The sequence below is a fragment of the Bufo bufo genome, chromosome 10, assembly GCF_905171765.1.
Source record: "Bufo bufo chromosome 10, aBufBuf1.1, whole genome shotgun sequence".
Classification (NCBI taxonomy): domain Eukaryota; kingdom Metazoa; phylum Chordata; class Amphibia; order Anura; family Bufonidae; genus Bufo; species Bufo bufo.
In genome coordinates, this window is record NC_053398.1 from 130,203,664 (window position 1) to 130,225,672 (window position 22,009).

General features: G+C 44.8%; 1 protein-coding gene across 1 annotated transcript in view; it reads left to right on the forward strand.

Moving 5' to 3' along the window:
* The window catches only part of LOC120981117 (fatty acyl-CoA hydrolase precursor, medium chain-like), a 675,808-nt gene extending 654,308 nt beyond the window's left edge, over positions 1-21,500 (forward strand). Inside the window, exons 6-13 of the mRNA XM_040410615.1 lie at positions 4,600-4,713; positions 10,462-10,557; positions 10,943-11,083; positions 11,684-11,758; positions 11,838-11,985; positions 16,641-16,790; positions 21,108-21,180; positions 21,275-21,500. Of these exons, the coding sequence (XP_040266549.1) occupies positions 4,600-4,713; positions 10,462-10,557; positions 10,943-11,083; positions 11,684-11,758; positions 11,838-11,985; positions 16,641-16,790; positions 21,108-21,180; positions 21,275-21,386 (909 nt within the window). The 3' untranslated portion in view covers positions 21,387-21,500. The remainder of the gene's footprint in view (positions 1-4,599; positions 4,714-10,461; positions 10,558-10,942; positions 11,084-11,683; positions 11,759-11,837; positions 11,986-16,640; positions 16,791-21,107; positions 21,181-21,274) is intronic.
* Positions 21,501-22,009: the final 509 nt, after the last annotated feature.

Genomic DNA, 22,009 nt, shown 5'->3' on the forward strand with positions numbered 1-22,009 from the left:
TGCTTCCAATGATCCCCCTCTGTCAGGTGGGAATGCTGTTAGTAGCGCATCTACCAGCGTGCGCTTGTATTCACACATCTTCCGATCAAGCTCCAGTGATGGAAGTAAGAAGAGCACGTTGTCCTTGTAGCGGGGATTTAGGAGGGTGGCCATCCAGTAATCAGCACTGGTAAGAATGAGGGCAACTCGGCGGTTGTTGCGCAGACACTGCAGCATGTAGTTGCTCCTGTGTGCCAGGCTGCCCAGAGGCAACGACAAGCTGTCCTCGGTGGGAGGTGTATTGTCTGCGTCCTCTGTATTCCCCCAGCCACACTCCATTGATGCCGTGAGCTGTTTTAGGTGCCAACCTGCTGTGAACACAGTTCCCCCTCCTCATCATCATCATCCTCCTCATCCTCCAAAACTGTGCCCTGGCTGGACAGTTGTGTACCTTGCCGCCGTTGGTGCAGGAACTCACCCTCGGAGCCACCTGTGAACGACTGGCCTGATAACTGTGGGAATGATCTCTGTTCCTCCTCCTCTTCCTCCTGTGCCACATCCTCATCCATCATCGCCTGAAGCGTTTTTCAAGGAGGCATAGAAGTGGGATAGTAACGCTGATGGTGGTGTCATCGGCGCTGGGCATGTTGGTGGAGTACTCGAAACAGCTCAACACAGCACACTCGTCCTGCATGGTGACCCACTAGTTGGTGATGAAGTGGTGCAGTTCCGCAGAACGACTCACCCATGCGTGCTGCAGCTGAAACGCCATCATCACCTGCTGCTTGCACAGTCACTCCAGCATGTGCAAGGTGGAGTTCCACTTTGTGGGTACGTCGCATATGAGGCAGTGAGATGGAAAGCAGAAGTCACGCTGCAGCGCAGACAGGCGAGGAGCAGCAGGGTCAGAAAGCAGAAAGTGCGCACAAACTGCCTGCACTTTCTGCAGCAATTCTTACATCTCGGGGTAATTTTTCAGGTACCTCTAAACCACCAAATTCAGCACATGCACCAGGCGAGGGATATGCATCAAACCGACTAGGCCCAGAGTTGCTATGAGATTTCGCCTGTTATCGCACACCACCAGGCCAGGCTTGAGGCTCAGTGGCACAAACCACTCATCGTTCTGTTCTTCGATGCCCGTCCACAGCTCCTGTGTGGTGTGGGTTTTTTCCCCCCAAACAGATGAGTTTCACAACAGCCTGCTGTAGTTTCCCCCTGGCTCTGCTGAAGCTGGTGGTACAGGTGTTATGCTGACCGGATGAGGAGGTGGTAGAGGAGGATGGGGAGGTGGCAGAGGAGGAGTGGAATAGGAGGAGGAGGCAACAGGTGGCGCCGAGAAACGTCCAGCAATGTTCAGTGGTGGTAGGACATGCACCCAAACCACTTTCTGCCTCAGGCCCAGCGGCCACTACATTTACCCAATGGGAAGTTAGGGAGATATAACATCCATGCCCATGCTTACTGGTCCACGTATCGGTGGTTATGTGGACCTTGCCACTGATGGCACTGTGCAGCGCACACCTGATTTTTTTGCCACTTCTTAATGCAGGGTAGGGATGGCCTGCCTGGAAAATTAGTGCCGTCTTGGAACCACGTACTATAGGACAGCCACCGTCATCAAGTTTTTAAAACTGTCCGTCTCCACCAGACAGAAAGGCAGCATTTCAAAGGCTAGGAATTTTGAAATACTGGCATTCAGGGCCAGGGCTCGCAGTTGAGTAAGGGCGTACTTCGTCTTTCTCTCCAATGTTTGGAGAGTTACATTCAAGTTACAAATCCGGAGACTGCTATATTTTATCATTTACCAAAAATCCATAAGGATACCACTAACCCGCCTGGTCGACCCATTATTTCCGGGATATCCTCCCTCACCTGTAATTTGTCCCATTACATTGATGGTTTTCTACAAAAATATGTTGTCCAATTACCATCATACCTTAAAGATTCCACTTCCCTGATACAGCTACTCAAAAACGTTGAATGGTAGGACAGCTACCATTTGCTGACCCTGGACGTGACGGCCTTGTATTCCAATATCCAGCATAACCAGCATGAAACGGTTTTTGGACAGTGACTCTCTGATGCTGGAGGAACAGAAAACATTCAGCCTGAAATGTATTGAATTTATCTTGACTCACAATGTGTTCAGGTTTGAGGATTCCCTATACTTGCAGATCAAGGGTACCGCAATGGGCATGCGATTTGCACCAAGTTTCCCAAATCTTTTTATGGGGGTATTTGAGGATACTTTTATTTACAGCTCTGGTTACTGAGCAAATAATATTGTTTTTTATTGTAGTTATATAGACGATCTAATCTTTATTTGGGTTGGAGACATCACCTTGATTGACATGTTCATTAGACATCTTAATACTACGGATTGGGGTATTACCTTTAAAGGTACACACAACTATTCCACAGTTGCATTTCTTGACCTGGAATTGAATATCAGGTTGTGGCGGGCCTGTGGTTGACTTTATTACTTTTATTGCGGGACAAGAAAGCACGGCACTGTGCGTGTCAGCACTCCAAGGGTTAATTCACCTTATTTCTGTAATGGTGCAGCTTCTTCATGACCCTCAGAAGCGTGAAAACACAGTAACGCCCTCTCAGGAGGGCGAAAATGCTGACTACGCCCCCCTAGAAGCCGGAAACCTTAATCCTGCCCACCAAGAACGTTGCAATGTAAGCCAAGGGAGTGAAGACCCCTCCTCTGAGGCTCCACCTTCACTTCCTGCATCCAGCTTGACTGATGAGCAAAGGAAGATGGCTCTTCCCAAGCCAAAGTGGGACCGAATGACTATTGCAGGAGAACTGGTGTATGAAAATTACCTACCGGAGGTCCGGGTCTCCCAACTGGTGAAAAGGAACGGCCCCCTCAGCGCTTTCCAGGATTCCGGAGGCTGTGGATTCCTCCTCAGACTGCCGCCACTCCTGAGACAAAGATGGCCACCATCCTCAAGCCCGCTCCCGCGGAAGCCGCCGCCAGACATGCGATCCAGGTCCCGGAGGCGACAACATCACCGATGGCCTCATCAACCCCTGCAACGGACGTCTTGGCCCAGAAGCAAGCCACGACTCCCGCAGAGTCGACTGCAGCTTCAGAGACCGCTGCGATCATGTCGTCCATCGCAGAGGTCCCCGCACACCGACAGGAGGCACCGGAACCGGCCATCCGGCCGCAACAACAGGTCATAGCCAACTTGCTCCCTGAGGCCCCTGGTTCAACCCGTAGCTGCCCCTGCACTGCACCCGGTGGTACCCGATCACTCTGCTAGTCCCAAGGAGGCCCTGCTCCGCACGCCGGCTGGCACGGCAGAGGTGGCTGGAGTTTCCACCCCGCCACCCAGGAAAGCTGAACAAAGGCCAAGTCACCTCAACCCTAAGGTCCCCCTTGAGATAACATGCCACGCTCAAAGCCAGTGGGAATATAATACGGCGGTTGAAGAGTGGGTCAACAGGTCCTGGATGACCCCTGGCCAGGTGACCCTAAACTTATACGACATACGGGAACTGTACTGTGGTTCTCTGTGGAGAGAGGTGTGGGTTCCTCCAAGACAATCATATTGGGGAAGAACTATTTGTGGGCCGCCGCTCCGTTAAACGGAATTACCTACCACAGGCCCGCCACAACCTGTATGTTGGAGACTAGGCTGAGTACACCCCGATGCGGTCTGTGCAAGGCTTATTTGCAACTGGAGTAACCCTTCTGGCCAAGCCACTGTCCCCTGCCATCACCCCTGAAGTCTGGCAGGAAGAACCAGGTGCTGCGGGTAGAGTTCAATGCCTGCAAGCATGCCCGAATGGCCAGCTGAGATACAGAGAACGAGCTCAACCTGAGTCAGAGCCCCTTATCCCTGACCTGGCTGCACCCCCAACGCTACGGGTGGGTCAGATTAACAACTCAGTGCTGAATTTTAATCCCGGGGTACAACCCTATGTCCTACCCTGGAAACTTCCACAGGCACTCCTTGACTGCCTTCCAGAACCCCTTCAGCCAGAGGTTTTGCACGCCTCTGCACACGGATGCCATGCGTGTTCCATCCGTGTTTCACGTCTCATTAGGAAGAGATGCTTTGAAAATTATTTTTCAGCTGTGCATTGTCAGTGAAACATGGATAACACACGGACAGCAAAAAACGGACACATGGACCCCTCACGGATCCATCATGGAAATATTTGCGGAGGCATTACTGACCACCTTTTCACGGATTTAAGCATGGACGTGTGAATGAGGCTTAAGGGAGAAAACACTGACATGATCTCTGCTCTATCAGCAGTAACCTCCCTCTGTGGCTTATATAGCGTTAGTGAGGACAGCTGTTACACTTTTCATTGCTTCTTGTGCATTAATTGCCCTTTGGCAGGAGTGGAATATATACTCTTCCGAAAATGAAAGGAAAAAGAATTTCAGTTCATAGAGATATATTAGAAAAATGCCCAAAGGACAATTCCCCATGTTTTTTTCTATGATCGGTCGTGGTCAGATTGTTCTGTCTATGCCATAAGCAGACTACAGGACGATGTTCAATCATTGAAGATATAATAACAGAAATAATGAATGTGTCCGATCCAAGGGTTTATGATGAGAATAATCTGAATTGTCTTTTCCTCTAGCTGCTCTCTCCCTTAGCCAAAGGTCTGTTCCACCGCGCCATCGCAGAGAGTGGATCAGTAACAAAGCCAGGCTTTATAGTCAGCAACTCTGAAGAGCTCGTCCCCTATCAGGAGGTAAGTATAGCCTATCTAGAAGGAATACTAGGGCTTGAAGATGTCTCCATGGGGATGAGCCAAAAGGTCGTATACGTGTATGGGGGAATAAAACCTTTCCCTTTTTAATATAATCTGTTGGAGTGAAACGCTACATTTTATGCTTCATTAGAAGGAACATTAGATACAGTGCCTTGAAAAACTGTTCATACCCCTTGAACTTTTCAAAAAATTTTCACATTACACCCTCAAACTTAAATGTATTTATTGTTGTTTTTTTTGTGATAGACCAACACAAAGTAGCAAGTATATGAGAAGTGAAAAGAAGACGATACATGGCTTTCAACATTTTTAATAAATAAAAATCTAGAAAGTGTGGCGCGCATTTGTATTCAGCCCCCTGAGTCAATACTTTGTAGGACCACCTTTTGCTATAAGACTTTTGGGGTCTGTCTCTACCAGCTTTGCACAACTAGAGGCTGAAATTTTTGCCCATTCTTCTTTGCAAAATAGCTAAAAAAAACACTCAGTCAGATTGGATGGAGAACGTCTGTGAACAGCAATTTTCAAGTCTTGCCCCAGATTCTCAGTGGGATTTACGTCTGGACTGTGACTGGGCCATTCTAACACATGAATATGCTTTGATCTAAACCAGCTCTGGCTGGATGGTTAGAGTCATTGTCCTGCTAGAAGGTGAACCTCCGCCCCAGTCTCAGGTCTTTTGCAGCCTCTACCAGATTTTCCTCCAGGATTGCCCTGTATTTAGCTCCATCCATCTTTCCATCAACTCTGACCAGCTTCCCTGTCCCGGCTGAAGAAAAGCATCCCCACAACATGATGCTGCCACCTCCATGTATCACGGTGGGTATTTGTGGATGTCAAATAGCATAAGATGCTATTTATCTGTCATCCACAGATCCCCCCCATAGCAGTGTCATGTCATCCACAGACCCCCATAACAGTGCCATCCACAGACCCCCATAATAGTGTCATTCACAGGCTACCATTAGTTGAAAGCCCACCAAAAGCACACCTTTTTGTTCAAAATATTTTTTTTCTTATTTTCCCCCTCAAAAACCTAGGTGCGTCTTATAGGGCGAAAAATATGGTAATTAGGTGACTTCTGAAGGCAATTGGACACACTGAATTTTATTTAGGGGTATCAGAGTACAGGGGGCTAAATGCAAATACACGCCACTCTTTTCAGATTGTTATTTATTAAAAATTTTAAAAATCACGTATTATTTATTTTCACTTCACACGTACTTTGTGTTTGTTTATCATATAAAATCCCCCAAAAAATTTTGAAAAGTTCAAGGAGTGTGAATACTTTTTCGCGGCACTGCACATACTATTACTTACAGTAAATACGTCTCTATTAGGCGGATTTCTGGCACAGATTGCAGCGCAAAGGTTATTTGCACCGTAATCTGCAACTTTTCCCCACTCACGCCAGGTCTAAAAAAGTGGTTGTGGTGTGGGCGGTCAAGGGGACTGGCCAGCGAGCCCATCTCATTTACCATTTTCTATGCCTGTTTTAGGCATAGAAAATAGTCTAAATCTGCAGCAGCATTGAAGCTGGAGTAGATTTATAAGCGCCGGTGGACCCGCCGAAGTTATGTAGAGGCCGGCGCCTCTACATAACTTTGGCGGACCACCGCCAGTGCAGGGCCTTATTTAGACCGGCGTCTAAAACTCCTGTCTTAATAAATGACCCCCTACAACTACTAAATAGATACTACAACTACTAGACACTATTTCTGGTAGATAGATACATCTGCTACTACTAGATAATATAATTACTACTACTAGATACTAATACAAGATGGATACTTCTACTAAATAGACACTACTACTACCACTAGATAGATGCTACTACTAGATAGATACTACTACTACTGGATAGATACTACTACTAGATGAATACTACTATTATTAAGTAGATACTACTACTAGATAAATACTTTTGCTTGATAGATACTACTACTACTAGATAGACACTACTTCTACTGGATAGATACTGCTACTACTACTAGATAGACACTACTACTACTGGATAGATACTGCTACTACTACTAGATAATATTGCAACTACTACTACTTGAAGTATATACTACTAGTCTACTAGATACTACTACCTCTACTAATACTACAAGATAGATACTACTACTTAGATACTACAAATACAATATAGATACTACAAGTTCTAGATAGGTAATACAACTACTAGATAGATATTACAACTACTACATAGATGCTTCTACTACTATTACTAGATGATGCTCCTCCTCCTACTACAAATAATGCTAGATAGATCATTTTTACTAATAGATACTACCACCACTACTATTACTACTACATGCTGAACTACTAGATCAATAATACTACTACAACAACTAGATATTACTACCACTGCTACTACTACTATAACAGATAAATATTACTACTATAGGAGTACTACGGCTACTACTATGACAGATTAATACTACTACTAATACTACTAGTAGATAAATAGATACCGATACTAGTAGATAGATAGCTGCTAGTACTGGATAGTTACATACCACTACTACTCCTGGATAGATTCTACTTCTACTATTGATAGAGAGATACACTACTACTACTAGTAGTAATATGAAAGATATTTCTACTACTACTACGAATACTAGATAGATACAGCTATACTACAACATAAATAACAGCAGCAAACAGGTCAACAATTAAAACAGGAGGAATGAGGTCAGATTCAGAGGAATAATTCTGAAGGGGGATGGGAATGAATGGTGAAGGGTTAGATTAGGGGATGCGATAGGCTAACCTAAAGAGATGCGTTTTTAGGGAGCGTCAAGAATTATGGATGTTATGGATTAAAGGGGTTATCCAGTTTCTCAACCCCCCCCACACACACACACACACATGTGCTGGACCCCTCACCGGTAATAATATACTTACCCCGCTCCCGGCGCCACTCCTGGTCCCCGCACCGCCGCTGCTGCTTCTCCCTGCACACGGATGAAAACATCGACATTTTCATCTGTGTGCAGGGAGAAGCAGCAGCGGCTGTGCGGGGAACAAGGAGCTGCGCGGGGTAAGTATATTACCAGTGAGCGTCTGGGAGACGGGAGACGGGAGTGAGAGGTTCGGATTAAGGTGGATGTCAGTTGTAAGTCATTGGCTGAGCAGAGAGCACTGGTGGGAAGGTAGACAGAGATGAGGGAAGAGATATAAGGGGCTTCAGCACTGGGGAGAGCTTTGTGGGTGAGAATGAGCAGTATAAATTGATTGTTATACTATATGGACAACCAGTGTAATGACTGGCACAGGGCGGAGGTGGTGAAGTAAACATCAGTGTTATATATATCTCACTGAGGCAGCGGGCGTGCTGCCCCGGAGTTATGATAGTGGGTCTTCAATGCAGTAAACAGGCGTCTTTTCTCACCACTCCCCATGTCCATTATAACTTCCCTTCTTGATGAGCCTTCTCTTTGCTTGAAGTTAAGGCTGAATCAGACCTCACTCTCCTTCATTTCCACGTCTTATCAGTGGCTGAGGAACATGATTTCCCTTATGTTGACCTTTACAGTTACTTACGGTGTCTGTATTTTTTCTTCTTGAGTTCCAAACCAGAGAATCTTTCAGGAGATGCAGTACGCAGCCCTGCAGGGTATTGCGATGGTGAGGTCACTGTTACTTAGGCAAACGAGGGTTGCTATGGGTTACTCACAGTTTCTTGAAAGACCCTGGGCAGGCGTACAGCAGTGATGGAGAGGCTGGCACAGGGGTCCTCTGGGGCACTCTCTGTATATAGGGACCAGGCCGGTGGTAGGTGAGGTGCCCTGGGTGTTGCAGGATTAATGTGCCGGTGGCAAGATCCCTTTAAGATTCGTGACGCCAGTGCCTGTAACGGTGGCACACCGATTTATAATAGGAATAATTGAGGAACACGATGTTGTGGTGAACCAAAACATCCTTTTACTGGAGACAGTCAACTTATTTACAGTCTGGGTTCAGTTCCACATGGCAGTAGCAATAATAAGCAGGCTTTTATAAATGGCAGGCACAATGTTCTTGCAAGATACTCAGAGGGTTAAAACACACTCACAGATCAGGCTGCACCTTTTCCTCAGAAATCCTGTGCACTATGGTAAAGAAACTTCCTCTCGTATATATCTCCTTGCATTAAATAAACTCTTCTGCCCTTCAGCTCTCTGGTTCAGCTGGAAACACTTCTGCTCTGCTCTGTACTGTACTTTGTAGGAACTGCAGGTTTCTCAGTAGATAGCCTCTTCTCCTGGTGGCATCTAGAAGCCTGGGCTGTCTAGCTGCATGTCAGAGCCTGCACCTAAGCTCCTCTCTGGCTAATGGTGTCTTCTTGCTTCTGACTCTACACACAGAACTCTTTCCCTGAACAGTACCTGACTATATATATTAGGGGTTCCCTAGCTCCCTCTACTGTCTAGGAGGAGGAACTATGCCCTAGCAGGCCTGATACACAGACAACAGGAAAAATACACATAAAAGCATAGAAATACACATTAAAATGTGATGTAAAATACACTGCCACTGTTCCACAGGAGGTGGAGAACAACGTGGCCCAATTGACCCTTGTGTAGTGCCCTTTCTAAACTATTATTACATACTACTACTACTAATAGATACTGGGAACGATACACAGATGGCTCACTGTGGACAGTCACGCCTGGTGCTCTGGTCAAAAAGAGCCACCCCTTGCTTTCAATAGGTATATTGTAAAATGTAAAAGTTGGACCGGCACTCAAAACACTAAGAGAGATGTGGAACCAAACACACATATATATATATGAGACGAGATCTTGAGAGCCGTTGCAAAGAGAAACCAACACTGCTGGATTGTGATGTGAATGGTGGGACGCCACCTGAAATAACTTCCACACGCAGAAAAAGAATCTCTTGATCAGCGCAATGGGTTGTGAGTAACCAAAGTGTACATTTACTCTTGAAAGCGGGTTGTACCGATTGACTATGCAAGCCTGAAATTTAGGCGAAATTGTGTCCTTTAAACAAAGACTAAAGGTCCTATATATCCAGATTGATACCTGCTACTGGGACTTACCCTTACATATGAGTCTTTTGCACTGGGACTGTAACCTATATACATAAGGCTCCATAAGTAACCTAATAGCAATCGATTTAGAATATTTTATTTATGCTTATTTTATTCCATGTATTTGATTTTATTCGATTTTATTTGATCGATTTTTCATAATCGTTTTTTTATAATCGATATTCTATGATCGATAGACTGTACAATCGATGATAGTATCTAGATTGATTTATTATATTGTGTTCAAATAAATGTGTTTGGTTCCACATCTCTCTTAGTGTTTTGAGTGCCGGTCCAACTTTTACATTTTACTACTAATAGATACTTCTACCAGCAGATAGATACTACCACTACTATTACAACTAATACTACTGAGTACTAGATACAGTGTCTTTTACTACTGGATAGATACTACAACCACCACTTTGTGGATACTACAAATACTAGTCCACCCACCATTCTTTCTCTGGGAATGGCATCTGATGGTATTTTTTTCTAATTCAATCTGAGATAATATTGCTTCTAATAATTGGAGGCTGAACGACCTCCGCAACCTTCACGATTCCCAGTTTTGCGCCTCCTGTTCCTGTCCGGCAGTTTTAGCACCTCTGGGGGAGTGAGAACCACACCCGGTCCAGGAATAAATATATACAATATCTGAATATTATATCTGTTTTCCTCTGCAGTTAGTAGCGAACATATCAGGCTGTGATCTCGCCTCCATAGCCGACTGTCTGAAGAAGAAATCAGAAGAGGAGTTTCTCGCTATTACCAAAACAATGGTAGGTGTTGTCATCCCACAATATTACTCCCCGGGAAATTTTCAAAGAGGCATCTTCTATAATTGATACATAACATCCACCCACAGGATAAGTGATAAATGTCAGAAGGTTGGGGGCCCCATACCAAGCATTAAGCTCGGAGTCCTAAACCTCCCAGTCCTTCTTACTGCATCACCACAGTGAAGAAAAGTCTGGATGAAGTGTTGGTCACACAGGTGCCCTACCACGTCATATAAAGACTGTGGGACTGATCGAGATGGCCACGTGCAGTGCTCGGCTGTCACTGGCAGTCCCATAGACTGTTTCTTTGTCCCAGGTCTCAGTGCACATACCCACGGATGCACCTACTGCAGGTCAGTGTCTCATGTGCTGTCTGTCTCTGCAGGGCGTGACAGCTTTTCCTGGATCAGTGGACGGGGTTTTTCTACCTAAGCCAGTAAAGGAGATGATGGCTAACAAGGAAGGAAACAAGGTCCCGTTTCTCATTGGAATTAATAATCAGGAGTTCGGCTGGGCACTTGTACAGGTATGAGCAAAGCTAAAGAATGACAGCGCTCCCCTTAGGCTAGTTTTACATATGTAGTAAGAGATACAGCAGGCTGTTCTAGCAGAGAACATCAACTATAACGGGGTCTAGTGGAGATCTGGAAAATTCTCGGCATTATAGTTAAAGAGGCCAGTGGGCATTCCGATACCGTCTGTCAAATCTGGATCCAGAGAGCTCAGGCAGGCTGTCTTGGCATAGAACTTACCGCATATGTGAAACTAGCATTACAACAGCTGCCAAGGGTAAATTTGCCAAAAGTTTTTCATGTTCTGAACACGTACAGTGGGGGCCCCATTCAGTTATGTCCACCTTCAGCTGTAAGTCTGGAGGGCCCTATGGTTACCACTGAGCACATGCAGTACAGTGTATGCAGGGTGATGAGCAGGTGACCGTTTGACCTGCCGTTCATTTGGGATCATATTGGATGCTTACTGCCTCAGTTACAGGATGAGCAGCTCTGGAGCACAAAACGCTGCTCTAATAAAAAATACTGTGCAGAAAAATGGAAAATTCATGAGCCGGAGAAGGTTTATTATTTGGGTGGAGTGATGGTAATATTCTTATTATCTTTTCATTTAGCTATTAAATATAACAGGGATAACAGAAGGAATGACAAGGGAGACAATGATCGAGAAAGTCCAAGATGCTATACCGGTGAGATGAGCTCATGTCCTCTAAGTTCTTCGTCTTATTATCCGATTAGTTTTCATTGTGGTTAATGTCCATTTTCCAGGTTCTGAGTCCTGACGTCATCCCTTTCGTTGTTGACGAGTATATTGGTGACATCACTGATCCACTGAAGATTCGTGATCGCTTCTTGGACTTGTGTGGCGATCAAAAGTTTGTTATACCGGCTCTTCAGATTGCAAAATACTATCGAGGTACAGTCCATTCACATAGTAGCTGATATGTAGAAGTATTAGGCCTTGGTCCCCCATTATGCCCAAAATACCCGATGCAAGTTCAATTGTATTGTGCGCTCATGTGACTCCTCTGTCCATAACCATAATGTTAAATGTGTTGAAACTGCTACCCGTCAGCCATAACATTAAAATTACTGCTAGCTGAAGTGAATAATATGGTTATCTCATGACAATATGTCCTTGCAGCAAGTGGACAGTCAGTTCTTGAAGTGTAAGCTCCTGAGTGACTCTGAGAAGGGCCAAGTTGTGATGTCTAGACGACCGAGTCACATTATCTCCAGAACAGCTGGTCTTGTAGGATGTTCCTGGTATGTAGTGTTTAGTACCAACCAAAGGTGCTCCAAAGAAGAGGAACCAGTGAACTGGCACCCGGACAACAGATGTTCAAGGCTCATTGACGTAGGGGGAATGAAGGCTAGCCCATCTGGTCCGATCCCACAAAAGACCTACTGTAGAGCAAACGGCTGACAACATTCCTACTGGCTATGACAGAGAGGTGTCAGGACACATTGTAACTTGCTGTGTATGGAGCTCAGTGGACACAGACTGGTGATATCACTCATGCTTACTCCGGTCCTCCCCAAAAGTGCCTACAATGGTCACATGAGCATCAGAACATGTCACGGAAGGTGTACAGCAAACTAGAAGACACAAAAGGAAGATCCGGCTGACTGGATCCAAAACTAAGGAACCAAAGGGATAGCCCTGCAACAGACCTGGCTCTCTCCCTAAACTGCTCAGCCTATGCAAAATTCTCAATGGTAGAAGATCGCATATCCTCGTACCTCGACTGAATAACCCCTGAACACCCTATAATAGTGAGGGGACATGACCACCGGCTCCCTAAACTTCATACGGAGGGAGTCAGGGTCTCCTGGGATCCAGCAAACAGGAAAATACAAATGAATAAACAAAACTTATCTGTAGAAGACTCAGTAGTAGCATCCAGCATGCATATACTCCAGGAAGTTGTATAAACCGCAAAGAGATGCAGTATGGGAAGGGATTTAAAGGGATGCAATCAGTGCAACTACATGACAGCTGAGAGAGGCTAACGAGATGAGAAAATGAAAACAGAACAAAAGGAACCTCAAGGAGGAGGTTCTGAAGGACGTCTGTCAGAGCTTCTCAGATGTCTGGTGGTGACAGAACAGGGTCACGGAGTAATAGAAGAAGACAGCCTAGTCTGATGAATCATGTTACATCATCTGGATGGCCAGGTCTGTGTGTGCTACGTACCTGGGGAAGAGATTGTGCCAGGTGCACTACAAGAACAAGGCGGACTGGTTTGATGAATCATGTTACGTCATCTGGATGGCCGGGTGCATCTGTTACCTGAGGAAGGTCTGAAGGACATTTCAGGAATGAACTGAGGAACATGACAAGTCTGTTTTAGTAAATTGTATTCCCCATAAAAGAACAATTCTAGAACTTCTTTTCTTAGCAGTTTGTGTTGTGATTTCCTTTTTTATTCTCAGTAGAGATTTATGAATGAATTGACAGCAGCTTGTCACTAGTTGGAGGCTGTGTCCCTGCGCTGGCAGCACTGATTGGACGGTGTCAGACACCTCAAACGTCTAGCACCCGGTGACATGTTACAACATGCAGTTACAGTCAGGTCCATAAATATTGGGACATTGACACAATTCTAACATTTTTGGCTCTATACACCACCACAATGGATTTGAAATGAAACAAACAAGATGTGCTTTACCTGCAGACTGTCAGCTTTAATTTGAGGGCATTTACATCCAAATCAGGTGAACGGTGTAGGAATTACAACAGTTTGCATATGTGCCTCCCACTTGTTAAGGGACCAAAAGTAATGGGACAATTGGCTTCTCGGCTGTTCCATTGCCAGGTGTGTGGTGTTCCCTCATTATCCCAATTACAATGAGCAGATAAAAGGTCCAGAGTTAATTTCAAGTCTGCTATTTGCATTTGGAATCTGTTGCTGTCAACTCTCAAGATGAGATCCAAAGAGCTGTCACTATCAGTGAAGCAAGCCATCATTAGGCTGAAAAAAACACAACAAACCCATCAGAGAGATAGCAAAAACATTAGGCCTGGCCAAAACAACAGTTTGTGACATTCTTAAAAAGAAGGAACGCACCGGTGAGCTCAGCAACACCAAAAGACCCGGAAGACCACGGAAAACAACTGTGGTGGATGACCGAAGAATTCTTTCCCTGGTGAAGAAAGCACCCTTCACAACAGTTGGCCAGATCAAGAACACTCTCCAGGAGGAAGGTGTATGTGTGTCAAAGTCAACAATCAGGAGAAGACTTCACCAGAGTGAATACAGAGGGTTCACCACAAGATGTAAACCATTGGTGAGCCTCAAAGACAGGAAGGCCAGATTAGAGTTTGCCAAACGACATCTAAAAAAGCCTTCACAGTTCTGGAACAACATCCTATGGACAGATGAGACCAAGATGAACTTGTACCAGAGGGATGGGAAGAGAAGAGTATGGAGAAGGAAAGGAACTGCTCATGATCCTAAGCATACCACCTCATCAGTGAAGCATGGTGGTGGTAGTGTCATGGCGTGGGCATGTATGGCTGCCAATGGAACTGGTTCTCTTGTATTTATTGATGATGTGACTGCTGAAAAAAGCAGCAGGATGAATTCTGAAGTGTTTCGGGGAATATTATCTGCTCATATTCAGCCAGATGCTTCAGAACTCATTGGACGGCGCTTCACAGTGCAGATGGACAATGACCCAAAGCATACTGCAAAAGCAACCAAAGAGTTTTTTAAGGGAAAGAAGTGGAATGTTATGCAATGGCCGAGTCAATCACCGGACCTGAATCCGATTGAGCTGCATTTCACTTGCTGAAGACAAAACTGAAGGGAAAATGTCCCAAAAACAAGCAGGAACTGAGGACAGTTGCAGTAGAGGCCTGGCAGAGCATCACCCATGAAACCCAGCGTCTGGTGATGTCTATGCGTTCCAGACTTCAGGCTGTAATTGACTGCAAAGAATTTGCAACCAAGTATTAAAAAGTGAAAGTTTGATTTATGATTATTATTCTGTCCCATTACTTTTGGTTCCTTAACAAGTGGGAGGCACATATGCAAAATGTTGTAATTCCTGCACCGTTCTCCTGATTTGGATGTAAATATCCTCAAATTAAAGCTGACAGTCTGCAGGTAAAGCACATCTTGTTTGTTTCATTTCAAATCCATTGTGGTGGTGTATATAGCCAAAAATGTTAGAATTGTGTCGATGTCCCAATATTTATGGACCTGACTGTACATGTAAAGATATTCCAGAACTGTTATTTTATATGGAAAGCAAGTTGTTAGACAGAGATGTCAGGAGAGATGACGGGTCCTTGTTAAGCCCATGTGCACAGTAATACCATTAGTCCCAGTCTCGGGGTCCTCTCAGTCCGCTCCTGATGACATTTCATGCAGTAATTGTATGCACCTCCAGAGCTGTGGCAGTGTATGGCGGTATATGTTAGGGGTACTTTCACACTAGCGTTTTTCTTTTCCGGTGTTGAGTTCCGTCACAGGGGCTCAATACTGGAAAAGAACTGATCAGTTTTATCCTAATGCATGGTGTCATATGAGCACAGTTCTTATCTAACACTTAACTAAAATAAAGACCAAACCCAAATATGGTGCAAAATGGCCGCGGTCCTTTATTAAGGGTTAAAATACATAATAAACCAAATTTAATAAATAATGAATTAATTCATAAATTAATCAAACACCATTAAAACGTCAGTAAAAACCACAAATGTCCCCCTGTGACTAACTAACCCCCCTCTAACTCAGGACCGCGACTTCAAAGGGGAGGGCGGGCGGGGCGACGTCTTCTCTTCTTCACAGGTTCGGCGACTGACAGCTCTGAACCCGCTTGACAGCTCATATAAATATTCCAAATTCCCGCCACAGAGAACAGCTGGCCAATCATGGGAGGGGCAAAAAACAGGTACCCCAGATACAGGTAAGCAACCATCGTCCAATCAGAATCCGCCAATAGATTTACCTCAGGTTAGCTGAAAAATAAATGGCAGAAAGAAAGCACAAAGCAGGGAAAAAAGGACAGAACCTAATATAATAAAAGAGAGCACGTAAAATACAGTTACCCCCATCATGCTCAATGACACCATAGTGGGACTCCGGCATCCGCCTCTGTGCCCACTGTCATTCCGTTCAGGATGCATTAGTTCAGTCCCTCTTACGTTTTTTTGGACTGAGAAAATACCGCAGCATGCTGCAGTTTTCTCTCCGGCTGAAAATCCTTAACACTTGCCGGAATGCCGTATCGGACAAATGTATTAGTGCCGGTTCCAGCATTAAGTGTTCTGGCAAAACGGATCCTGCTTTCCGATCCGCGCATGCGCAGACTTTTAAATCTGTGAAAAAAAAAAATACCGGATCCGTTTTTCCGGATGACAACCGGAAAGATGGTTTCGGTATTGCAATGCATTTATCAGACGGATCCGTCTGACAAATGTATCTGTTTGATGCCGGAACTGCCTGCCGGAATCCTCTGCCGCAAGTGTGAAAGTACCCTAAAACAAGGACGGCAATGTTCTCCGCTGCTTGATTATCATGAAATGGACAGATAACGTGTGGTCTTCTTATGTCTCTTTAGATCTTGGGCTTCCCGTCTACTTTTATCAGTTTCAGCACCCACCATCCTATAAGGCTCGCGAAAGGCCATCATTTGTGAAGTGCGATCATGGAGATGAGATCTTCTTTGTGTTTGGAGGACCCTTCCTGAGGAACGGTACAGTTTATGCTGGTGAGTATACTGTTATCATTAACATCCTGTGAAGACTCTTCCCCATTTCTATCCTCAGGGAATAGCCAGTTTTATCATGTGTTTGTAAAGGAAGGGGGGGCTCGGACCTTACAGTAAACATCTTTTTGGCCATGAGTGGTTGGTGTGGCTCCCTGCTCTAGGATGAAGGAATCAGGTGGACACATCTGTAACTTGAAGGGGTTGTCCAAGTTACATTTATTGATTGATTTATTGATTGATTGATTACCCAAGCCGTCCCATTCATTTCAATGGTATGGATGGCTCCTATACAAGTGTATATGAGCGATCCGTACTATTGAAATGAATGGGACGGTTAGGTGTAATTACACCTTCTCACCGACCGCTGCAGATGCAACAGCAAGAAGGTGAACAGCGAAGAGGAGGCAGCGCTGGCACAGTGCCGGGTGTCGGACCCCAGCCCATCTGATATTGATGACCTATCCTGAGGATAGGTCATCAATAAATATAACTTGCACAACCCCTTTAACCCCTTAAGGACATAGGACGTACCGGTACGCCCTATTTCCCGAGTCCTTAATGACACAGGACGTACCGGTACGTCCTAACTTTAAATAGGCATTCCGGCGCCCCAGGGGTTAATCTGAACAGGATGCCAGCTGAAATCATTCAGCCGGCATCCTGTCACAACGCCAGGGGGGGTCATGTGACCCCCCCTGTCGGCGATCGCAGCAAACCGCACGTCAATTCAGACCTGCGGTTTGCTGCGCTTTTTGCAGTTTCTGATCCCTGCGGTCCCTGACCGCGGGGATCAGAAACTTTAGAGTGCCTAAAATCAATATTTTTCACCCCCCCCCCTGCACCCATGCACGATTTGATGTCGGCGGGTGGTGCGGGGGGGGTGTCGCAGGCGGTGGGGGCGTTGCGGGATCGCGATCCCCCGCCCGCCTCCCCTTGAAAATTCGTTGGCTTCTAGTGGGTTATACCAGGGTGCCAGCACATTGCTGGCACCCTGGTATAAACGGCTGACATCGGTGATGCGATGTCAGCCGTTTAACTCTTTCCATACAGCGGTCCGTACGGACCGCTGTATGGAAAAAGTTAACAGTAAGAGGCAGCTCCCTCCCTCTCCCATCGGGGGCTGATGTGCCTTTGCAGCCCCCCGATGGAGAGGGAGAGAGCCCCCAGACAGCCCCCCTCAGCCCTGTGCTTACCCTTCCCCGTCTGCGAAGTTGTGGCAGACGGGGAAGGTTCCCATGGCAACAGGACGCCTGCTCAGGCGTCCTGCTGTCCATGGTGCTGAACAGATCTGTGCTAAAAGCATAGATCTGTTCAGTGTAAGTAAAATACAGTACAGAGCCCTATATAGGGTTCTGTACTGTATTATACAGACATCAGACCCACTGGATCTTCAAGAACCAAGTGGGTCTGGGTCAAAAAAATGTAAAAAAAAAAGTGAAAAAAGTTAAGATAAAAAAAAAACATTTATCACTGAATAAAAATGAAAAAAATAAAATACACTACACATATTAGGTATCGCCGCGTCCGTAACGACCTGATCTATAAAACGGTAATGTTACTTTCCACACATGGTGAACGCCATAAAAATAAAAAAAATAAAAACTATGAGAAAATTTACATTTTGCCCACCTTACCTCCCAAAAAAGGTAATAAAAGTGATCAAAAAAGTCGCATGTACGCCAAAATAGTACCAATCAAACCGTCATCTCATCCCGCAAAAAATCATACCCTACCCAAGATAATCGCCCAAAAACTGAAAAAACTATGGCTTTTAGACTATGGAGACACTAAAACATTTTTTGGGTTTTAACAATGAGGTTATTGTATAAAACTTACATAAATAAAAAAAATTGTATACATATTAGGTATCGCCGCGTCCGTGACAACCTGCTCTATAAAATTACCACATGATCTAACCTGTCAGATGAATGTTGTAAATAACAAAAAAAAACGTGCCAAAAAAGCTATTTCTTGTTACCTTGCCGCACAAAAAGTGTAATATAGAGCAACCAAAAATCATATGTACCCTAAACTAGTACCAACAAAACTGCCACCCTATCCCGTAGTTTCTAAAATGGGGTCACTTTTTTGGAGTTTCTACTCTAGGGGTGCATCAGGGGGGCTTCAAATGGGACATGGTGTAAAAAAAAACAGTCCAGCAAAACCTGCCTTCCAAAAACCGTATGGCATTCCTTTCCTTCTGCGCCCTGCCGTGTGCCCGTACAGCAGTTTACGACCACATATGGGGTGTTTCTGTAAACTACAGAATCAGGGCCATAAATAATGAGTTTTGTTTGGCTGTTAACCCTTGCTTTGTAACTGGAAAAAAAATATTAAAATGGAAAATCTGCCAAAAATGTGAAATTTTGAAATTGTGTCTCTATTTTCCATTAAATCTTGTGCAACACCTAAAGGGTTAACAAAGTTTGTAAAATCAGTTTTGAATACCTTGAGGGGTGTAGTTTCTTAGATGGGGTCACTTTTTTGGAGTTTCTAGTCCAGGGGTGCATCAGGGGGGCTTCAAATGGGACATGGTGTCAAAAAAACAGTCCAGCAAAATTAGCCTTCCAAAAACCAAACGGCGCACCTTTCACTCTACGCCCCGCTGTGTGCCCGTACAGTAGTTTACGGCCACATATGGGGTGTTTCTGTGAACAGCAGAGTCAGGGCAATAAAGATACAGTCTTGTTTGGCTGTTAACCCTTGCTTTGTTAGTGGAAAAAATGGGTTAAAATTTAAAATTAGGCAAAAAAATGAAATTCTCAAATTTCATCCCCATTTGCCAATAACTCTTGTGCAACACCTAAAGGGTTAACGACGTATGTAAAATCAGTTTTGAATACCTTGAGGGGTGTAGTTTCTTAGATGGGGTCACTTTTGACAATTTTTTGGGGTATTGCTATGTATTACAGAAGTAGAGAAACTGAAACTTTGAAATTTGCAAATTTTTCCCAATTTTTGGTAAATTCTGTATTTTCTTGTGCAAAAAAAATTTTTTTTTTACTTCATTTTACCAGTGTCATGAAGTACAATATGTGCCGAAAAAATGGCCTGGATAAGTCAAAGCGTTTTAAAGTTATTAGCACTTAAAGTGACACTGGTCAGATTTCCAAAAAATGGCCTGGTCCTTAAGGTGAAAATGAGCCCGGTCCCTAATACTTTCACATTAGCATTTTTTTTGCGGATCCGTCATGGATCTTCAAAAACGCTTCCGTTACAATAATACAACCGCATGCATCCGCCATGAACGGATCCGGTTGTATTATGTCTTATATAGCCATGACGGCTATATAGCCAAACTGTGATATCAGTGAACAGAGCCATTCTCATTTCCATTCAGAGGCTGAGAAAACCATCCCGACCTAGTCCTTCTTAGGCCTCTTTCACACTTGCGTTGTCCGGATCCGTCGTGCACTCCATTTGCCGGAGGTGCCCGCCGGATCCGTAACAACGCAAGTGAACTGAAAGCATTTGAAGACTGATCCGTCTTCAAAATGCGTTCAGTGTTACTATGGCACCCAGGACGCTATTAAAGTCCTGGTTGCCATAGTAGTAGTGGGGAGCGGGGGAGCAGTATACTTACCGTCCGTGCGGCTCCCGGGGCGCTCCAGAATGACGTCAGAGCGCCCCATGCACATGGATGACGTGATCCATGCGATCACGTCATCCATGCGCGTGGGGCGCCCTGACGTCACTCTGAAGCACCCCTGGAGCCGCACGGACGGTAAGTATACTGCTCCCCCGCTCCCCACTACACTTTACCATGGCAAACAGGACTTTAGCGTCCTGGCAGCCATGGTAACCATTCAGAAAAAGCTAAACGTCGGATCCGGTAATGCGCCGAAACGACGTTTAGCTTAAGGCCAGATCCGGATTAATGCCTTTCAATGGGCATTAATTCCGGATCCGGCCTTGCAGCAAGTGTTCAGGATTTTTGGCCGGAGCAAAAAGCGCAGCATGCTGCGGTATTTTCTCCGGACAAAAAACGTTCCGGTCCGGAACTGAAGACATCCTGATGCATCCTGAACGGATTTTTCTCCATTCAGAATGCATTAGGATAAAACTGACTAGGATTTTTCCAGCATAGAGCCCCGACGACGGAACTCTATGCCGGAACACCACAACGCAAGTGTGAAAGAGGCCTTACATGGCTGAGAAATTGCTAAAATTGTATTTAAAGTAAATAGCTGGGACTTCAGACGGATACATTTTACCTGCACTGATACATTGTATCAGGCTAGTATCAGGCTAGGGAGGAGATTTGTGCTGCTGTGAGAATTGTAGGTCCGTTAGTAATAGTGATGTCCTCTTTCTCAGGACCTGCAACCCCTGAAGAGGAAGTCCTGACCAGGAAGGTTATGAAATACTGGACAAACTTTGCTCGAACTGGGTAAGACCATAACTCAGATTTGGACTGACCACACAGTTGCTGTTGTCACCTTATTTTCTGCTCGTTACTTATAATGCCACATTTTTCACTGTAGGAACCCCAATAGTCCCGACCTCACAACATGGCGGCAGTACGGCACAAAAGAGAACTATATGGAGATGAACTTAAAGCTGAAATTGTCTTCAAAGCTGAAGGAGAGAAAGTAAAAGTTCTGGACTGAGATCCTTCCAGAGAAAATCCAGTCCCAGAAAGCGGTCTGGAGGTGATCGTACAGAGCTGTAGATCCTGACATAGAAGCTTCCTACACATGGAAGAACCAATCAGCGAGAGGATTTCTTAATAAAGTTTACGTTTATGGAATTTTGATGCTGTTTCTTTCACAATCATTACGGTGTATTCAGATGGTGCAGATAAAACCGCATCCAAAATGCATAGAAAAGCGCATGAGGTGTTCAATGTGGTTTCAGTTTCTACAGGCCGCATGATCTAGAGCAGTGGCTGAGGGTGCCCACAGATATCTCCCATTTCGCTCAACCAAATGGCATTGTGTAACAGATAAATGTCCCAATCTAGTGTTTAGCCCAAGTTCACAGTAATACAACTAGTCACAGTGTCGGGTATATAAAGCAAATGCTTTATTTAAAAAAATATATATTACAGATCAAAAGAAAAATTATAGAAAAGATATTGATCCGCAAGGTGGACATATATACACCTCCAAGAGTTTGATCGAGAACCTAATTATTTTGAGCAATCAGTAAAACAGGGTACAAGCGTCTATGCAAAAATATAAATTATTTATTATATAATAATTTAAAATACAATCAAT